The 20,776-nt window shown below is 43.9% G+C and overlaps 1 protein-coding gene across 1 annotated transcript in view; it reads left to right on the forward strand.

The window, feature by feature from the left end:
* Nucleotides 1–2,985: 2,985 nt before the first annotated feature.
* GDI2 (GDP dissociation inhibitor 2) overlaps nt 2,986–20,776 on the forward strand; it is a 29,182-nt gene continuing 11,391 nt past the window's right edge. The window contains exons 1-4 of the mRNA XM_044228902.1: nt 2,986–3,255; nt 11,560–11,667; nt 13,271–13,370; nt 16,676–16,810. Coding sequence (XP_044084837.1) covers nt 3,211–3,255; nt 11,560–11,667; nt 13,271–13,370; nt 16,676–16,810 — 388 coding nt within the window. The 5' untranslated portion in view covers nt 2,986–3,210. The remainder of the gene's footprint in view (nt 3,256–11,559; nt 11,668–13,270; nt 13,371–16,675; nt 16,811–20,776) is intronic.

The raw sequence follows: 20,776 nt of genomic DNA on the forward strand, positions 1-20,776 counted from the left end.
AAGCTTGACCAGATTCTAGGAACTGAAAGACTAGTGTGTTTGGGGTACAGTGAGCCAGAAGTATACAAGATGAAGTGGGAGAGAGACACAAAGGTTAGGGTCAGCTATACCTTTAGGCCATAGTAAGGAGTTTGAATTTCATTCTAAATGCAAAAGATAGGCAGAAGCATGAACATGATCTGATTCACATTTTAGGAAGATAATGGCCAGCAGAGACAGAAGGGTTGAAACCGGGTAAGAAACTATTGCAGTGGTTCCGGACAGAAGGACAGCCAGGACTAAGATTCATTCTGATTTTCTTTTCCTTGGACTGTCTCCCTCCATAAAGTGTGGGTGCGGGCTCCCACAGATCAGCAACAATTCCCAAGCACCTGTGTATACATAACACTCACACTGGCCTCTTGCTTTGTAAGACGACTTGAAATATCTTTCAGAGGGATGGTATTTTCCATCCTTTCCACCAATCACCCACTTCCCCGAACCTCAGGTTTCACTCAGTTTGGAACTGAGGCCTCTTCTGCACAGAACCAATGAGTGGCTTTCAAGCCACTTTACCATAAACAGTATTTGTGTTGTCTGCCACATTCCTTGGCAACTTGAATAGATGATGAGGGTCCTAGAGCAGGTATAGAATTTTGGATTAAACCAGTTGGTTGTTTTCTTTTTTTGGTCTTTCCACAGGGCCATGGGACTTGTAAGGCCAACAAAACTAAATTTCAGTGTAAGGGATCAGATTGAGGAGACTCATTAGCCTTCAACTCAGATCCCTTATCCAATGCCTTGAAGTTTCTCATTAACTCCAACTGAATATTGATAAATACCCTTCACTTTAAACATGGTAACAACTCAGCAGATATGCTTAAAAGCCTCAACATTCAGAGGTTTAAAAAAAAAAATTCAGAGGTTGATGGCAATACATGAAAAAGGCTCTTTGTTGTTATTGCCAGTTTTTAATTTAATTTTTAAAAATTTTTATTATTATTATTTTTTAAGTAGGCTCCACACCCAATATGGGGCTTAAACTCATGACCCTGAGATCAAGAGTCAAATGTTCTACCCAGCCAGCCAGGCACCTGGAATGTGTATGTGTGTGTGTGTGTGTGTGTGTGTTTAAAGTATTCTCAGTGACCAAGGTGTGGCTCAAACTCATAAGCCCTAGATCAAGAGTCACATGGTCTACTGACTGAGCCAGCTAGGTTCATTATTGTTAGTTTAAAAAAAAAAAGGGGGGTCAATATTTCAAGACAGTTCAAAAATATAGGTAACATCTTAAAAGTAGCCCTAGAGATCCCTTTCCCCTTCAACTACTTGAGGACTAGTGAAGACAGCTTGAACCAGGAAGCAAACCCTCACCAGACACAACTTGATCTTGTACTTTGTAGCCTGCAGAACTGTGAGAGGTTAAGTTTCTGTTGTTTACAGGTTTGTGTGTGTATATATATATGTGCACGTCCTTGGAGACAGACCTTCTTGAAGCATCATGTTTAGCCAACAGAAAAAGCAGTCACACCCATTGGTACGTTAGGGTTCAGCAGACAACTTGGCACTTGATTTCTGTCTACCCAGAAATTCATTTGGTCACTGATGTATACAATCCCAGTTAAGGTATGTAAATGTAACCTCCACCCCCACCCCACCCCCAGGTCCAGGGTCCGATAGAACACCTTCTTTAACTCTTTCTGGGGTGAAAAAACGTTGTACAACACTGTTACATTATTTCCGGAATCTGAGCGATTTAAATATGAAGGAAGTTCTGGCTACCGAGATTCACTTCGAATAGTCCTTCTCTAGCTGTTTCAGAGTAACTCCAGAAGGAAACACCAACTCTGGTCTGAGCGCGGCGCACCTTACAGGCTGCAGACCCCGCTGCCCGGGGCTTTGCGGGGACCCCTTGCCCAGATCGCCTCTATAGGGTCCCCTCTCTTTGGTTGAGAACACAAGCCTCTCCTTACATCCATCTCTTTACCCAAAGTGGAGATTCCAGTAGGAATCCTAAAAAGGCGGGTGGGTGGGAGCGGGCAGGAGCAGGGGAGAAGGAAGGCGCACACCGTTGCTCCCACCTGCGGGCCTAACCGCACGTCTGCGGCCCTAACCGCACGCCTGCGGCCAGCTACGATCTCTAGAGCCGCCAAGCTGCGGCGCTCAGAAGGCGCAGACCTGCTTCCACATCAGATCCAGCCTTCCCTTTCGTTTGGGCGAAGGGGTAGTTTTTTAGAAGGTTTTTTTTTTTCTTTTTTTTTTTCCTTTTTATTAAATTCATTCGGGCCGCACAGGGGGCGAGGCGGCAAGCACGACCCAGGGCGGGAAATACGATAAAGCCCGCGACCTCCGGCCGGCTCCGCGGGCGGCGGGGGCTCCCTGCGCTCAGAAAAAGGAGGCCGGATGGGAGGAAACACAAAGCCAGCCGCCAGCGACAGGGGCGGGCGCGGTCGCGCTGGACGCCGGCCCCGGCCTGCATTGCGCTCGGGCCGCAGCCGGAGTCGGGCCACGAGACGAGCCCCGCCGCTGCGAGGCGCGGAGTGCGGGGCCCGAGGCGGCTGCCCGCGTCCCCAGCGCACCCCGCGCCAGCGGCTCAGGCGCACGTGGCCGCCACGGGCTCAAAGTCCAAGGGCGGCGGGAGGTCCCGGGGCCCCGGGCGCGCCTCGGTTCCCCACCACGGCGGGAGGAACGAAGCCGACCGCCGTGCTCCGGCCACCCGCGCGCTGCCACCCCAAGGAAGGCCCTCAGGGGCCCGCGCCCGGCCGCCTCCTCCGCCCCCAACCACGGTGGCAGCAAGCCGGGCGGGGAACCGGAACCGCCGGCGGAACGGCCCGCCCTCCTCTCGCGAGAGGCGGGAAAGGACGCAGGTTGGTCGGGCGACGGGGGCGCAGCCAATGAGCGGGCGGGAAGGCTGTGACAGACGGCCCTCCGAGCGCCGTCTCTAAGCCCCGCCCCGGCTGCGGAGGCCCGGGTCGCCGCCCGCCTTTCCTTGCCCTCCCCGTCTTCCCTCCCCTCCCCGCCCCGCTCTTCTCTTCCCGTCTGAGGTGGCGGCCGGCCTCCCTCCTCTCCAGCTCCGTTCCGGCTCCAGCCCTGGCTCCCCGTTCCCGTCGGGCCCCGACACCGGCCTGAGCGCTTCCCCCGTGGCTCCAGGGCGGCCGCATCGCCGCTGGCCCCGCCAGTCCCCGCCGCGCTTGTGCTCTCCCTGGGCCTCGGTCCTCGCCGCCCCCCGCCATGAATGAGGAGTACGACGTGATCGTGCTGGGCACCGGCCTGACGGTGAGTCCCCTCCCCCCGCCGCGCGCGCCGCGGGAGGCCCGGGCCGCCGCGCGGGGCCGCTCCGTGCCGGCCGGCGTCCCCGTGCGCGCGGGCGGGTGTCGTCGTGGGAGGGGGGTGCGCTGCGACCGGCGGGGGGCGCGACCCGGGGCGCCGGGGGCCTGCGGCGGAGCGGAGCCGGCCGCGCGGGCGGGGGCTGGGGGCCCCGGCTCGGCCCCGGACGTGCAAGGACAGACCCGGGGCCGGCGAGCCCGGTCCGGGGGGCGGCCTGATGCCGGGCGACCGGGAAGCAGAAGTGGGTGGGGAGCGAGGGCAGCCGCCCGCTGGGCGTGTGGGGGCCCCTCCGCCGCCGCCGCGGCTGGACGGCCTCTCCCGGTTGGAAACGGAAAAGCACCAGGCGGGGTGGGGGAGGGCGGGAGCGCTCGCAGCTGCGCTTCCTCCTTCGGCCCCAGCCGCGGCGCGTGGGTCTCGGCCTGCCGGAGCGGGGCGCGAGATTTTGTGACAAGTCCTTGGAGAAGCACCGTCCTGTAACTGCTGCAGCTCAGTGAACTTAGAGAAAATGAGCTTTTTACCCGCCCCCCCCCAACTTCAGAGGAGGAGCTTGCACATTCCTTGGAACGCTCCCATCCCAATTCCTGAGCATCTGCAGAGAATTGGAAACGAGTGTCCTCAGAGCCTGTCCGTCGGCGGCCTTCTCCGCTGACCGTTGCCATCGTCTCCCCTGGGGGCTTTCCCCTGAGAAGTGGACCCTGCTGGGCCGCTGGAGGCCGGGTTCCCTCCTACGGGGAGTCCGAAGCCGACCTGTGCCTGGCTAGGAAGTAGTACCGAACGGATGAGGTCACTTACCTAGAAAACTAGTCATTTTGAATGCAAGGGATTTGGTCGAATTTCTTTTTAGGTGGTGAGTTGGCAAACGGTTGGGTGCCTAAATGAACAGGCCTGCCAGCTGCGGGGCTGGTTTCCCTCAGTGAGCGTTTTTAATTAGGTGTCTGATTGGGGTTCTGAGCTTCGTAGTCCGTGCGGGGTTGCCCCCGTTGAAATGGGCCCGGTTGCTGCCAGGGTGTTGTAAGAGTCAGTTGTGTGTTTTCTATGGTTCTTGCTGGTCTTTCAGATTTGCTCTTGCTTAGGTCAGTTGGACGTGGACAAAGGAGCGCAGATCTGTCCTGCAGGTTTCTACAGGGTTGGTACAGAAGCATCGCTTTGTGTCGAAGATCAGCATACTCTTGCTCTGTAACAACCAAGTGAAGAAAATGCACTTTATTCAAGTATTCATTTGGGTTAATTGTGACCTTTTTGATGAGCATTAGGCACATAACTGGAAATCAGACCAGTTTCTGCTCTCACTTTGCAGCTGTGATAACTTTAATCCCTATGAGCCTTCTCATAAAGCTGCTGTTTGAGAATTCTGTCCATGCAGAGCATCCACAGCCTTCCCATCATTGATAGGAGTAGTGATGGCAGGAGGATTGGGTAGTGCTGAAGGTGTAGCCTCCTTTCTCGTGACGCAGACTGCTCACCGTTAAGATCAGCAAAGTTAAAAACCCTCAAGTCAGAATTGACCATTTCAAGTGAATATACTACTTCATTTTCTTAATGTTTGACTTACAAATACCTAGTTCCAGAGAGTCAAGAACCTAAAAACAGGCACAATCTACCAGTTATGGGTGCAAACTATTAGAGGATGGCTGTAGGTACTTGTAGTACTATTAACTTGTTACTTTTAAAGAAGTGTAGTGTCGGAGTTACTTTGTTGCCTGAAGTGGGCACTGTTCTGTATCTAAAATGAAGGTCGGGTGATCCACAAATGTTAATTGTAATTTAAATAAATAAGACATAAAACGTGTAACCTGGAACAAAATCATTCTCTATCCGGGAGAAATGGAATATTCTGTATAATTGAATTTTCTAAGGAATTGAGGATTATCACTTTAAAGAACCACCAGTTTCTGGGGGAAAAAAAACCAAAACTTTCCTATTGATATCACAACTTCTTTACCAAACTAAGTAACATAATTTGCTTGATTAGTAAGACTTCACTTCAGGAGGAGTAGTTATTGTGTTGATGCTTTAACAATGAAACTGCTGAGACACCTGGTAAATACTCTCAGCCTGCATCCTTTGTGAGTTAGTTCTTCCGTCTGCTCCTCATTTTCTCCTCCTCCTCTTGCTGTTAGGCTGGTGATTTTACTTTTCTTTGATTTCAGCGTGAACAGACAACATCTGACCACCTAATACACTGCTTCTAATTGACTTTGGGATTGGCAATAAATTCTTCAATCTTCTAAAAATAGTGTAAAAAAAAAAAGAGGGTAACTAGTTCCACAGCTTATTTGTGGCTAGCAGGTATTTGTGTTGTTTTGTTCTACATAGTAATTCTGGTCCAGAATTACAAATAGAAACATGTACTTTAGTGAGAGTTAACCGGTATTCCCAGTATTAAGATGTTTGGAAATTATTTTACATCCCAGACATAAAATTTTACCCTTTTTCTTTATTAAAACTTTGTGATTTAAAAGAGTTTTTAATATCTGATTTAAAAATCTTAAATTGCCTCTCAGATTTGCTCCTTGAAAATCCTGGCCATTGCTATGTTAGAGTTTTGTAGGTGAAGGACTTTCTATCCACCACAGTAGTGATCATAGGGCCAATATGTACAAATGTCTTATTTTTGGAAGGTATAAATGTCTTGTTGGCAGTCTGTATTTTAAATCAATTTCAAGCATACTGGCCCCTTAGGATAGAAGTAAAATCAGACACATTTTTAGCATCTAGAAGTAGTAGTGAGATAAACCACTAACTAGTGAAAAACCACTAACTAAATGTTTTTACTCACATCCATGAAAATTAGCAGTCCCCTGTATCTTCCTTCCCCTTATTCCTGATTAAAGGCTCTTCCTGGACTTCTGGCTTATCCAGTTTCAGTTATTTAAACTGTGACTGTTGTGATCAGTTAATGGACATTACATCTGCATGAAGGATGGAGCTCGTGAGTTACGGTGAGGAGGTACTAGGTGCTGTAGTGGGCTGCCCGCACGAGAATTCAGACAGGGCAATCAGGGAAACCTTCACAAAGAAGGTGTGTAAGCTGGATTTTAAAAATATTGGTAAGCTTTGAGCAGGAGGCATGATTTTCTGGGCAGAGTGAGCAGGGTGGATTGGTATTGAGAACAGGATGTACATAATGGGGAGTTTTTGCCTGAAACAGAAGGTATGAAGAGGCAGATTGGGAAATTGAGTTGGAGAGAGGGCTTTCACTAATGTTGAATGCTAAGAAATTTTAACTTTATCTTTCAGGCAGTGGGAAAGGATTTTGAGCAGGAAAGATAGAATTAGAGCCAATTTCAAGAAAAATGATCTTTTTTTTTTTTTAAAGATTTTATTTATTTATTTGACAGAGAGATAACACAAGCAGATGGAGAGGCAGGCAGAGAGAGAGAGAGAGAGAGAGAGAGAGAGAAGCAGGCTCCCCGCTGAGCAGAGAGCCCGATGCGGGACTTGATCCCAGGACCCTGAGATCATGACCTGAGCCGAAGGCAGCGGCTTAACCCACTGAGCCACCCAGGCGCCCAAGAAAAATGATCTTTTGACAGCATTTAATCACATGCATTCAAGGGACAGATACTTAAAAGAACATTCTGCTGAAAACAATTATTTTTACTGTGTTGTTGCTGACATATAAAACAGATTAACTGATTTTAAAATGTTCTTGTTAATGCATTTTCCCCATAGTTCTAGGTAAGTAGCTTTCAAAAGTCATTTTTCTTTAGTATTAGTGTTCAGGTACCTTGTTTTCTTTATCACATTTTTGTGGGCATTTATTTCCTGTTTGGGTTTTTTGTTGTTGTTGTCATTTATATTTTGTTTTTCCTTGTAACTTTGTAATTCAGTTGGATTTAGAGTTCCGGTGGGTGCTTAGTTTGGTCACTTGGAGGCTCTATCGGAACACTGTACTCAGGCTCTGTTCTCTTCAATTCCTGCTCTCGAAGGAATCTCTGAGACCAGGGTAGTGTCTCGTACCACTGACCTGGGAAGTACTGTGTAGGTTGATCACAGTTCGCACACATAAAGGAACACCGTGCACGCCCCTTCGGGACTTTAGAGGTATTTTGCCTTAATGTATTTAGGTGCTTTCCAAGTAAGTTACGCTGATTATTGCAACTCTGGTGATACGTGCAGGGTGCTGAAGGGAAGTGACCTTCACACCACTGGTCGGGCCCTTCCTCACTCCCACATGTCTATCCTTGCTAGGACTTGGCTGCCACTGACCTTTAAACTATTTGATCTGGTTACCTCTTTTTATGTAGGAGAACATGAAATGCCAGGTAAGTGGCAGATGCCATTATCCTAAAGAAGTTGTATTCTGAAGATGGTTTTATCAGTTACTCTGGGTATGAGTTTGTGTTCTCTCCTGCTCAGGTAATTTGTGGGTGAGTTTGAATTAAATGTGGTGTACTCTAATCTGGTAGATTTAAAACTAATATGTTGGTTAATATTCACTAATAAATAGATTTTTTTCTGGTCAGAGTTATCAGTATTATTGATATATATGATGGGTGGACAGGGCTTTCTAGTGCAAAAAAAGGAAATTCATTTAGAGTATTTTTTCTGGCTTTAATGTGCTTTGCTTGTTATTCTTTATTCATCAGATAGGTAGCAGTACTGGATTTTAATTTCGAGTTAATTTTGTAAGATATTAAAATTTAAGGATCATTAATGTGTACCCGATGCCCAGATATGATTGACAGATTTTATCAGCAAATTAGTTCATCCCATGCTTTAAAGCAAAATGTAAAGTATTACACTGTGCTACTATGTATTTTATTCTTTTGGCAATGGAAAAGCAATCTTTTATAGATGGGCTTAGGAGAACCCATGAACCTGCAGATTTAACTAGCTTTTCTCAACATTTATTCCAAACGGTGCCTCTAAAGGTGGTTTTGTTAGCAGCTCTTTGGACTTCAGTGAATCTTTAAATTACTGAGCCTTTCACTTTAGGCCTCCATCTTTATTACTTGCTTTAGAGCCGTTGCCCAGTGAGTGGATCATGCTTATTTGCAGGGAAGCGTGGAAAGTTATACATAGAAGATATGCAACACTCAGAGTTGCTTGCTGTGATTTTGCTTCCAAAAGTTGGACTCTGGAGTCTACCTTTGTTGGCTGGACACAGGACTGTTTCATCTTCTCTCTTTATGTCCTAATCTGTTTTTATGAAGGCAGATTTTTTTTTTTTACCTTTGCGTAATATGTTGAACCATATATGTCGGTGCTTCTTTGGATTTTTTTTTTTTTTTTTGACAAGTGAATTGCTTTTGAAAAGATTAGGGTTGATTTTTGTAATTATAAAATGCCTTCAGTTCTCTTTATCAAGACACTGTTAAGAAAGTGGACAGGCAAGCAAGCCATGGAATGGGAGAAGTTTGCAGTGCACAGAACCAGTAAGGCACTTTTCTCTATCCAGAATATAAAAAGAACTTTAATATTGCTATAAGAAAAAGAAACCCATTTTTTAAAAAGGGCAAATAATTTGAATAGGCATTTATCAAAAGAAGATACCATAATTATCAGTAGACTATAAACTAAAAAAGTGCTCAACCTCCTTAGTTGTCAGGAAATGCAAATTAAACCACATCCTAACTACACAATGGCTAAAATTAAAAAGACACAAGTGTTGGGCAAGGATTTGAAACAACAGGAACTTTCATACCCTTCTGGGACGGAAGAATAAATTAGTACAAGCCCTTTGGAAAGCAGTTTGGGAGTTACTTGCTGAAGTTGAACATAATGGTGCTTTCCTTGATATATATCCAACAAACGCATAATAAAAGCAGGTTGAGAATATTCATAGAGCATTGTTTATAAGAGTCAAAAACTGGCAACTGATCCAGATGTCCATTAATAGTAGGAGGGATAAATGATTGTGTAGTCATGTGGTGTAGTCATTCAAGTAAAGCCTCCACCACTTTGTTATACAAACCTTCGTTCTTGAATCAACTGCTTTGAAGCAATACCTGAGAACTTACTAGAACTGCAGAAGGTTAGGGCTCACGCTGAGTATACTGAATCAAAATCAGATCCCCAGTTTTTTGTTTTGTTTTGAAGTAGGCTCTGAGTTCAGTGGTGGGGCCTGAACTCGCATGATCCAGTGATCACGAGTGCCGTGCTCTAGCGACGGAGCCAGCCACGACCCCTAGCGTGACCCCCAGTTGATTCTTAGTAACGTTGGAGCAGCGCTGCTTTAGTAATGATTCTTGAAATTGGTCCTGGACCAGCCTCATTAACATCGCCTGGGAAATCATGAGAAAAACGAATTCTCAGCCCCGACCCGGTTCTGTGGGTGTGAGTTCCACAGTCTGTTTTAAGGAGACCTCTGGGTGATGGGGATGCAGAGTGAAGTTTGAGAATCTGCTCAGAATTGACATTTCAAACACGCTCACAGGTGGCACTGAATTGGGAAGCACCCCTTGAGATCCAGCCACTGCTTGCAGGGTCAGACAGACCTTCTAGAAAGGTCCATGTAGGAAACTACCTACATGGTACAACTACCCTTCCACTGTAGTACGGTGAAAACAAATGTGGACAATATATAAATGAATGGGGATGGGTGTTTACCAATAAATCTTTATTTGTGAAATCACATGTCCACTGGAGTTGGCCCCTGTACTTTGGGGACCCCTGCCCGGTAGCAGTAAGAATCAGTACATCTCAGGAATGCACAAAACAGAATTTGGATGAGTCTTGTAAACATAATGTTGAATAAACATGATGTATAAACAGGATATAGTGCATGATGCCATTTATTCAGAGTTTAAAAACAGCAGATCTGCACTTTTAGAAATCATGAGGGGGGGCGTTGGGGGTGTGGTTAGGACTGGAATAGGCCATGAAGTGGTCTTCTGGAGCGCTCCTGGTGTTTGGTGTCTTGATATAAATAAGAAATGACACATCTTCCTAGAGTAAAATTTGACATTATACTAAAATGAATAGATACATTTTGGAGTAAGATTAGAAATAATGAATTTTAAAAATAAAGGTATCAAATCAGACTTCTAGGGGAGTGGGATTGTTCTCTCTTACCTGGGCTCTTTGGGGTAAATTTGAAACCCCCTAAGGATTAATGAGGATACGTGGAATTTCCGTTTTCTTTTAAAAACAATAAAGCCTTGGGCGCCTGGGTGGCTCAGTGGGTTAAGCCGCTGCCTTCGGCTCAGGTCATGATCTCGGAGTCCTGGGATCAAGTCCCACATCGGGCTCTCTGCTCAGCAGGGAGCCTGCTTCCTCCTCTCTCTCTGCCTGCCTCTCTGCCTACTTGTAATCTCTTTCTGTCAAATAAATAAATAAAATCTTTAAAAAAAAAAAAGCCTTGATCACCAAAACCCTGTTTGAGTTTTGAATGAATATGTATCCCATCTCTGTGATAATTCTCACATAAAACAATACTCATATTCTTTTTTGATTTTCCTCCCTCTATCTTGATAGAGTATATCTTAGTATATACATGTTTTATCTACCTTTTTCCTGAGACTGGACATTTATAATCTATTTATGGTTGTCCTGGATGCTTCCTTTAGAGCTCTTGTTCTCAGACTCTTTGGCTTTGGGATATATTCTTAAAAAGTAAGGACCTTGAAGAGTTTTGTTTAGAGGGTATATATATATATATTTATCAATCATTAGAAATCAACACTGAAAATTTTTAAAAATTACTAATTAACTTAATGATAAACCCATTATATGTTAACATGAATAAGCTTTACAAAGTGTAATTGTATCTTACAAAGTGAAAATATTGTGAGAAGAGTATCATTGTTTTACATTTTTAAAAAGATTTATTTATTTTTAAAGATTTTATTTAATTTAGAAAGTGGGCATGTGCAAGTGGGGGTGGGCAGAGGAGAGGGAAAGTCTTTTTTTTTTTTTTTTTCTTAAAGATTTTATGTATTTGAGAGGGAGAGTGAAGGGGGGGGAGAGAGAGAGAGAGAGAACCCAAGCAGGAAGGGAGAGGGAGAAGCAGACTCCCCGCTGAGCAGGCGGCCCGATGTAGGGCCAAAGGCAGACGCATAACCAACGGAGCCACCCAGGCACCCTGAGGGAGAGTCTTAGTTAAGCAGACTCCTTGCTGAGCACGGACCATGCCACAGAACTCGATCTCACAGCCCTGGGATCACAACTTGAGCCAGAACCAAGAGTGTGATGCTGGAGGGACTGAGTTGCCCAGGTGCCCTTAAGAGGGGCTTTTTATAAAAAAGTATCTGTTTGAAACGTGGTAATACTTCACTTCTTTTGAAGATGCTTATGCTTTCCCTGTAGGAATGTATCCTCTCAGGTATAATGTCAGTGAACGGGAAGAAAGTTCTTCACATGGATAGAAACCCGTATTATGGAGGAGAAAGTGCATCTATAACACCTCTGGAAGATGTAAGTATTAGAGCAAATTAGGATGCCTTGCATTCTTTGAAGCTTTTACTTGTGAATCTCCACTCTACTCCTTGTAGATAGGTTTAATTTTGTTTTATTAACTAGATTATCTCTAGCATCCTATTTTTTCCGGGACTGTGGGTTTTAAGGCGTGTGGACGTTCGAGTTGTGATGGTACTGCCATCTGGAGCAGTTACCTGTGATCTCTCCACGGGAAGGGTGTAGACTCAGTGGAGGTCTAACATAGGCCAAGCTCCCCAGCTGGTTTCGCTCAGTGACTCAGAGTTTTATCCCCAGTTTCCAGATGACAAAGTAGTCTGTTGTTAAAATCACAGGGTTGTGAACCAGATTGTCAGACTCTAGAGCTTTGGCTCTTTTTGGTCTACTCCGTTGCTTCCTGCGTTTTTAGACTAGATGCACGAAGCATTTCCAATATATCAGTATTTATCATTTTGCTGTTTTGCTGAATCTTTCTCTGAGGTTTGTTCAGCATCCAGATGCATGGCCGCGAGCTGTGCTGTGTTATTGGGGATGCACGGGCATCGTCAATTGCTGTCCATCGTGACTGCTTAAATGGACTTCATCTTTTTTCCAAATTTGTTTTGTATTCAGGCCTGTAGAAAAGTTGAAAGAATAATACCAGTGGGTCAACCTTCCATCTGGATTTAGCAGTTAACATTTTGCAGTACTTGCTTTATGTCTTTTTTTGTTACTGGTTTGAATCCTTGAAAGTAACAGACATCATGATACTGGACCCAAATATTTCAGCATCCACTGGCTAAGAATAACATTCTCCTACGTGATCATAGTATCATTTTTACCACATTTAAGGAAATTAACAGTAATATCCAGACCACAGTCAAATTTCCCAGTGATGCCAAGAATGTCTTACATTGGGTGCGGTGGCAGTGTTTTTCTTTTCTTTCTTTTTTTTTTTTAAACTACTTTAAACATTGTCTTTGGTGTTTCTCTTTATTCTTTTAATCTACAGAAATCTCCCCACTTTTTTTTCTTTTGAAAAGTCCAAGTTAGCGTCTAATAAGAAAGCATCATTGTGTAGTTCATACTGCATCACGTCAGGAAGCATATTCCCAAATTTTAGACCATAAGCTTCTTTTTATCCAGAGCTCCTACTCGATTCACATAAATTTTAAATTAGCTGGAGCTAACTTTTTTTTCATTTGAAGAATCCAGAATTTATTTTTGACTCCTTATATAACTACGGAAGCAAAATTGCTTTAGCTAGTAAAGTTAGCTTTTTACCCAGGAGAGAGTGAGTTTAAATGATTTCTACAAATGGTGTATCTGCAGAGTAGTGTATCATTGACAAATTGTTATATAGTCTTGCTTATCTGTTAGCAAAAAATACTACCTCTGTAATACTTACTTTAGCATTCATTAGTCTAGTAGTGTATTTAACTTAGATGTATATTGGAATTTCTCTAAAAATTATATCTAATTAAAAATGAAATGTCGCTGTTATGCTTTACCTCATCTGCTGGTGGTCAGTTACTACGCCGGCACCAGGTCTTGGACGAATAGGTGCATAGCATAACGAAGAGTAGATTTTGTTACATTATGGTAATCTTTGTTTTGGTCCTAGTTATACAAAAGATTTAAAATACCAGGAGCACCACCAGCATCCATGGGAAGAGGAAGAGACTGGAATGTGGACTTAATCCCTAAGTTCCTCATGGCCAACGGTAAAGCCTTCTCACATTTTTGGTGGTACATTGAATCCGATTTAAAAGTAGACTCTAGCTCTTGACACAGTGTTAGTCCAGGGATGTGAAAGTAGATTTTGTTGATGGCAACAGTTGGGTGAGTAGACTGTGGCCATTAGAGGTGTCTGGAGTCAGTAAGAATGGAGGTGGGGTGCCTCCTTCCCAATTGGTTCTGGAGACATCAAGCTAGGACATGGCACAGTGTGTATGGAAACTGGAAATGTCTACAACCTCTTCTCTCGGGGCTTCCCTGACAGTCTGATATCTGGGTCTTTAGAAGCAGCGTTTTCCCTAGTTTGGAGGCTTTTAAATTTATTTTTTCACATTTTTCTCCTTTTTAATTAGGGGAGCTAAACTGCTGTGATATTAATGCCTTTTTCTGAAATTACATTAAAAATTAGGTTGTTGGTATGAAGTCTGTTTATGTCCCATCAATTAAAGTATGAACTACCCTTTGCCATTTTTGAGTTTTGTTTGTTTCTTCGTTTTGAGTTTATATTCTAGTTTCTTTTAGTGGAAAGATCTTATTTGCATTTTCTCTGAAATTTGTTTATTTAAAAAGATTTTATTTATGTGAGAGAGAGAGCACAAACGGGGAGCAGCAGGCAGAGGGAGAAGCGGACTCCATGCTGAGCAGGGAGCCTGTTGTGGGACTGCATCCCGGGAACCCGGGATCATGACCCGAACCGAAGACCGATGCTTAACCGACTGAGCCACCCAGGCTAGGCTGTGTGTGTGTTGAATCTCCCCACACCCCCCAGACATGTATTGAGGGGAGAGAGGCAGTGAGTTTTTAAGGCTTTTGTTTTCTGTTGCCTGATCTGACTCTTGCCAATAGCCCCTTTCCCACCGCCTTTACTAAATCTGAGTATTCTTCATTTTAATTAAAAAACAAATTTATTTATTTGAGAGAAAGAGGGTGCCTGCACACAAGCTGGGAGAGTGGAGAGGAGGAGGGAGAGAGGATCTGAAGCAGACCCCCGCCCAGCTGAGCACAGAACGGATGCAAGGCTTGATCTCATGGCTCTGGGATCATAACTTGAGCCAAAACCGAGAGTTGGATGCTTAACCTACGGAGGCACCCCGGCACCCCGTCTTCATTTTAATTTTTGTCACTTTGCCATACCTGAAGCCAAAATAATAGATTGATTATTTTTAAGTTGGCTCCATGCTCAACGTGGGGCTTGGACTCATGAGCCAAGATGAAGAGTCGCGTGCTGCAAGCCCTGAGCCAGCCGGTGCCCGTGGAGTTTGTAACAGTATCTGTTTGTTAGAGAGAGAAATGATTTCTCAATGTTCATTGCCTTTCGTATTGGCCAGCCTTGGGCTTTATACGTTTTTCTTTTGAGGTTTTTACATTTTCCCTTATCGATATGAAAGAGTTCTTTATAAAGACTGTGAAATAAATACTCTTAATGTATTTGAAGATACCTTTTCCAGTCTGTGATTGGCTTTATAAGTAGCTGTGCTGTATTTTTCTTTCAAACATAAGCTTTTACTTTTCATGTAGCTATATAGATTGATTTTTCTTCTTTTTATTTTTGATTTGGAAGGCTATGCTTAATTTTCATCTTTACCTCAAGGTTATAAAAATACTAATATTTGCTGTTAATGGTTTTATAGTTTAATTTTTTCATTGTAAAAATAAATTCACCTGTTTTACTGTGTAAGTTGATTTATTTGTTATCCTGTCTGAGGCTAAATATCTTTAGTTTTTTTGTTTGTTTGTTTTTAAGATTTTATTTATTTAATAGAGATCACAAGTAGGCAGAGAGGCAGGCAGAGAGTGCGGGTGGGAAGCAGGCTCTCACCTGAGCAGGGAGCCCGATGCGGGGCTCGAGTCGATCCCAGGACCTGAGATCATGACCTGAGCTGAGGGCAGAGGCTTTAACCCAGTGAGCAGCCCAGGTGCCCCTGTTGTTGTTTTTAAAGTAATCTCTGCACCCAGCATGGGGCTCAAATTTAGGACCTGAGATCGAGAGTCACAAGCTCTTTCAACCGTGTCAGCCAGGTGCCCCCTCTGTTAACCTGTTTGAGAAGTACACATTGAGATTTAATTTTTCAGAATGGTTACTCAGTTGTTCCTCAGCACCATTTATCTTTTCCACTTTGGTTTGAACTTTTATAAATATATTAAGTTCTTAGACATGGGTCTCTTTTTTTCCCCACTAATTTGGTTGATTAATCAGTATAACTGTATAATTTAGTACCTGGCTGGGTAAAGCTCTCTTCATTATTTTTTGTTTTCAAAAAATTTTTTTAGAGGTGCCTGGGTGGCTCAATCGATTTAAATGTCTGACTTTAGCTGACGTCATGATCTCAGGGTCCTGGGACCAAGCCCCACATCGGGCTCTGAGTTTAGTGGGGCATCTGCTTGTCCTTCTCCCTCTGCCCCCACCCACTTGCTTGTGTGTGCAATCTCTCACTCTAAATAAATAAATCTTATATATATATATATAATTTTTTTTTTTTGCCCTAGTGTTTCTGTCCTTTCAAATGAGCTTTAAAGTAATTTTGTTTAGTTTCTCAAAAAGTTTTCTATTAAAAAAGAAAGTTTCCTATTTTAGTATACCAAATTTCTTGGCTTATAGGCAGATAATATTTTTAATTATATACCTGAAATTCATCTGAAATTAATGTTCATTTTATTTTTTATTTATTTTTCAAAAGGTTTATTTATTTATTTTAGGGAGGGAGGGGGTTGGGGAGAGGGAAAGAGAGAATCCCAGGCAGGCTCCATGCAGAGCTTGGATCCTGTGGTGGGGCTTGATCTCATGCCCCTGAGATCATGACCTGAGCTGAAATCAAGAGTCAGACGCTCAAGTGAGTGAGCCACCCAGGTGCCCATGAAATTAATATTCATTTTAAGTAGTACAGGTTGAATAATATAAACTGAATAGCACAAATTCTTGAAAATTTTTGCCTATTAGTTGCTTCTCTTTACAATAGTAACTTAACGGAAACTCAAGCCCATTTTCAATAGTACTATAATTCTAAACTTCATACCTCTAATAATAATTAACATAGATTTTAGAAAAGCAAGTTGATAAAGTTATTACTCTTGAAGTTGTAACATTAAAAAAGCGCTTCTAAAGATGTTCCGCAGTAGGTGTGCATTCTGATTGTGCCATTTAGAACATAGGATTCAAGAGTTTTTGGAAGGGGTTGGACAATGTTAGAAAAAACTGGGAAGTGATGAATACAAGTCAACAATGAATGTATTTCTGCTGGTTTTTGAAGATACTAAGACTTAAGTTTCAGTTTGGAGTGTTGGACTTTTTTAGGTCAGCTGGTGAAGATGCTGCTTTATACAGAGGTCACTCGCTATCTGGATTTCAAAGTGACTGAAGGGAGCTTTGTCTATAAGGGTGGAAAGATCTACAAGGTTCCATCCACTGAAGCAGAAGCTCTGGCATCTAGTAAGTCATTTTATTTTATTTTCTCAGAACCCTGAGATTTCATAATGGAAGGGAATCTTAGAGACCACATTTAATGTCCCTGTCCTGCCAGCCGTCACTCCTCCAGTCGGCACTATTCACCGAGTGTCTGTTGCTTGCCAGACCCCGAGAGGACATCAGTGAAGAGAATGTTCAAAAACCCCTGCCTCTGAAGCTGGGAGAGGCTTCAAGTGGCTTGTCTCCCCCCATGGAACTCGGTCCTGGTGTGGGTCAGGCAGTGCTCTTGTCGTGCTAGTAAGAATTCGTAAGAGCCGTTGTTCGGCCGGGGGATGGGGGTTTCTGTGTGCTAGGCTCTGTGCAAAACACTTCCACATTCATTGTCTTATTTGACGTTGGAAACAGCTTTACAGGGTAGGATTTCCATTTTATAGATGAGGGAACTCTGGCCTGAATTCACGTAGGTAAGTGGCAAGACGAGTGGAAACTGGTATTACCACTGTAGCGCCCGTGGACATAATCCGTGCGCTGAGCGGGCCACCGACCCAGCTTAGCCATCCTGCCAAAGAAGAAACTCTGTTCTGGCGAAACCTTATCTTTTAATTGATGCTGTTGTCATTGTCTGCAGTCTCTGATTTTAGGAATTTCTGGTGAGTAGGGAGTGATTTTATTCTTTGCCCCAAAAGATTTCCTCTCGGCTCAAGCTAAGGTTCCTGGTTAACATTTTCTTTTTCTTTTTCTTTTTTTTTTTTTAAAGCTTTTATTTATTTATTTGACAGAGCTCACAAGTAGGCAGAGAGGCAGGCAGAGAGAGAGGGAGAGGGAAGCAGGCTCCCTGCTGAGCAGAGAACCTGATGTGGGACTCGATCCCAGGACCCTGAGATCATGACCTGAGCTGAAGGCAGAGGCTTAACCCACTGAGCCACCCAGGCGCCCCTGGTTAACATTTTCTATTCCTACCTCTTTTCAAGAGCAAACATCCCTGAAAAAGACCTTCTGTCCTTGAAGGTGTTTGAGTTACTGCGCAGAGCAGTTTGAGAAAGGGTGAATTTGGAGTGCTCACTGGTGGATGAGTTTTCCGCAGTACAGGCTCCAGGAGGAGCTTAGGAGAGGGAGCTGTTTGGATTGGGCACAGAGACGTGCCAGTAGATTCTCAGAATTGTTTTGGCGGGAGAGTGGGAAAGTTCCCTCACCTTAAAATGTAATTTGAATTACTTTGGCAGCTTCTCTAACTCCATTTATTTCCTTCTTGCTATGGGGAGAAAATGTTGAAGGCACTCTAGCCAGAAAGAAAGAAGTCAGCACAGAGATTTGTGGCTAAGTTAGGGTTAACAACCAGAAAGGGAATGGAATGGCTCATACTTAAATTGAGGGCGTTAGTGGTATAATCATGGGTTAGAAATTATTTTAAATGACAACATAAATTTTATTCCAAAGAAATAAGAGTTCAGCAGTTTGAAGACAATCTTTTACAACAGAGTTTGTGTTCTAAACTTTGGTTTACACTCTGCGCTCTTACCTATGTTAATAGCTTCGCTTCCTGCCTCCATTAAACAAAAATTTAAGGATGTACCTCGTAACAGTTTTATTTTCCCTTTCTGATTTAATTTTTTCAAATATGTAGAACATTTACATGACTGGAAAGTCAACATTGTATCAAAAGACGCTCTCGTCCTCATTCTCGTTTCACTTGATTGTGTTTGTTTCCGGTTTGTCCTTCTCATGGTCCCCTATCCCCCAAGTAAGCAAGTATGTTTATGTATCTGTTTTTATGGTTAGGTTTATTGAGGTATAATTTAGATAGAGTAGAATTTACCTGTTTTAGTACACACTTGTATGAATTTTTACCAGATCCTTACCTTCTCAGCAGCTGTTTTCCTGTTAATGAATAGGATCTCGAAGTCCGAAGGCAGGCAGGAAAACCCTCGGCAGAATGAACGGGATAAGGGAAGGTGTAGAAGTGGAGAAGTTCATGTGCAACCTCAGGGTTCCAGTAAATATTTGTTGATTGGTCAAGTGTTACTTGAATCACATCAGTGAGAAGGATCTTTGGTCTCTAAAGTCATGTTGAACATAGATAAGTTCAGGAATGTTTCGAGAAGTTTTCATGAATGGCTTGGAAATGGGTCCAGCAAAATCTTCTGTCTTAATTTAAATCTCTCGCTTGTGTATTTGTTCTGACCCTGAACTGCCGCGAGCCCCGTGTTCACACAGGCCACCTTTGCCATCAGCGAGGGCGTCCCCTTTCCTGGTGCAGAGCGGCGAGACCTCCGGGCCGCCGGCCGGGAGCAGCCGGAGTGAGGTCTGGGCGCACCGGCAGCGGGTGTACCGCGTGCTCTCCTTCAGGAATGTTCTTTGACATTGATCTCCACTCTCACTTTTTTTTTTTTATGCTACGGTCAAAAGTTTGTTCTGTTTTTTCCCCCTTAATTGAAGCATGGTTGACACACACGGCTACATTAGTTTCGGGCGTGGAACACGGTGACTCAGCACGTCTCTGCCCTCCGCGCTGCCAAGTGGGGCTGCCGGCTGCCGCCCCGCGCTGGTGCAGCTCTTGGGCCCACACCTCCCGCTGCCCTTCACCCGTTATCCCAGCCTCCACCCCGGCGCCCGTCCGTTTGTGTTCTGTATCTGTGGGTCTGCTGCTGCTTTTTTAGGTTTGTTCATCCATTTATTCTGTTTTTATGTTCCACTTGGAAGTGAAATCCTATATTTTTCTTTTTCTTACTTCACTTAACATAATACCCTCTGGGTCCCTCCGCGTTGTCACAGATGGCAAGATGGCTTTGCAGTCTTGATTTGCATTTCCCTGATGACGGCCAGTGATGGGGGCAGCTTCTCTTGTGTCTGTCTATCTTCTGAAGTAGAAGTTCTGTTGAGCTCCTCTGCCCATTTTTGATCAGATTATTACTTTTTGAGTGTGCTGAGTTGTGTAAGTTAAGTTCTTTATGTATTTTGGATTTAGCCCCTTCTCAAATACATCATTTGCGCGTACTTTCTCTCATTCCGTAGGCTGCCTTTTTGCTTCGTTAATGGTTTCCTTTCCTGGGCAGAAGCTGTCTGTGTTGGTATGGCCCAGCATGTAGAGGACTGTTGCTATGGCCAGTGTCCGAGAAGTCCCTGCCTGTCTTTTCTTCTAGATGTTCTGTGGTTTCCTGTGTGCATTTTTTTGTGTGTGGTGTGCATGTGGCTGTCCCATGTTCCCGGAAGCATGTGTTGAAGAGACCGTCTTTTCCCCACTGGATACCCTTGCCTCCTTTGTCACGGATTAATTGCTTGCACAGGTGTGGCTCTATTTTGGGGCTCTCTGTGCGGATGCGCCGATCTGTGGGTCTCTTCGTGCCAGTACCAGACTGTTTTGATCATTACAGTTTTGTCATAAATCTTGAAACCTGGGATTGTGTGATAGTGTCCGCTTTCTTCTTTCTCACGGTCGCTCCGGCTGTTCAGGGTCTCTGTGGTTCTGTACCAGTTTTAGTATTTTATTCTAGTTCTGTGAAAAATGTGTTTGGTATTTTGGTAGGGATCCCATTGAACCTGTAGATTGTTTTGGGTAAGTATGGGCATTTTAAGTGTTCTTCCCATTCTCTGTGGTCAGATCTTAAACCTGTTGGAAACTTTCATTTATTCTCTCCATGAAACTGCTCTGGATTTTGTCACTTTTAATGTTTTAAATGTCTTGACGTAAGGTTTTTGTTTTTGTTTTTGTTCTCTAAATAAACCTCAGTGTGCAAGTGAATGAAGGAAGGTGAAATATTTGAAATGATGTTAAGGTACTACTCAGGAAACCAAGTAACTTGGAAAAAGATTTTTTTCTAACCCTTTTATGATATAGTTGAACATTTTTCTTTCCAAATTGTATATCCAGTACGTGAGTAATTCGACTTCTTTTACAGTTGCTTGCATCAGACCGTATACGAGTTGAATGCGGAGCACATGTTACGTGCCACGCACTCTTCTAGGTTTGGGGCAGGGAGGCTTCAGCAGAAG

This window comes from Neovison vison, chromosome 12, assembly GCF_020171115.1.
Source record: "Neovison vison isolate M4711 chromosome 12, ASM_NN_V1, whole genome shotgun sequence".
NCBI lineage: Eukaryota > Metazoa > Chordata > Mammalia > Carnivora > Mustelidae > Neogale > Neogale vison.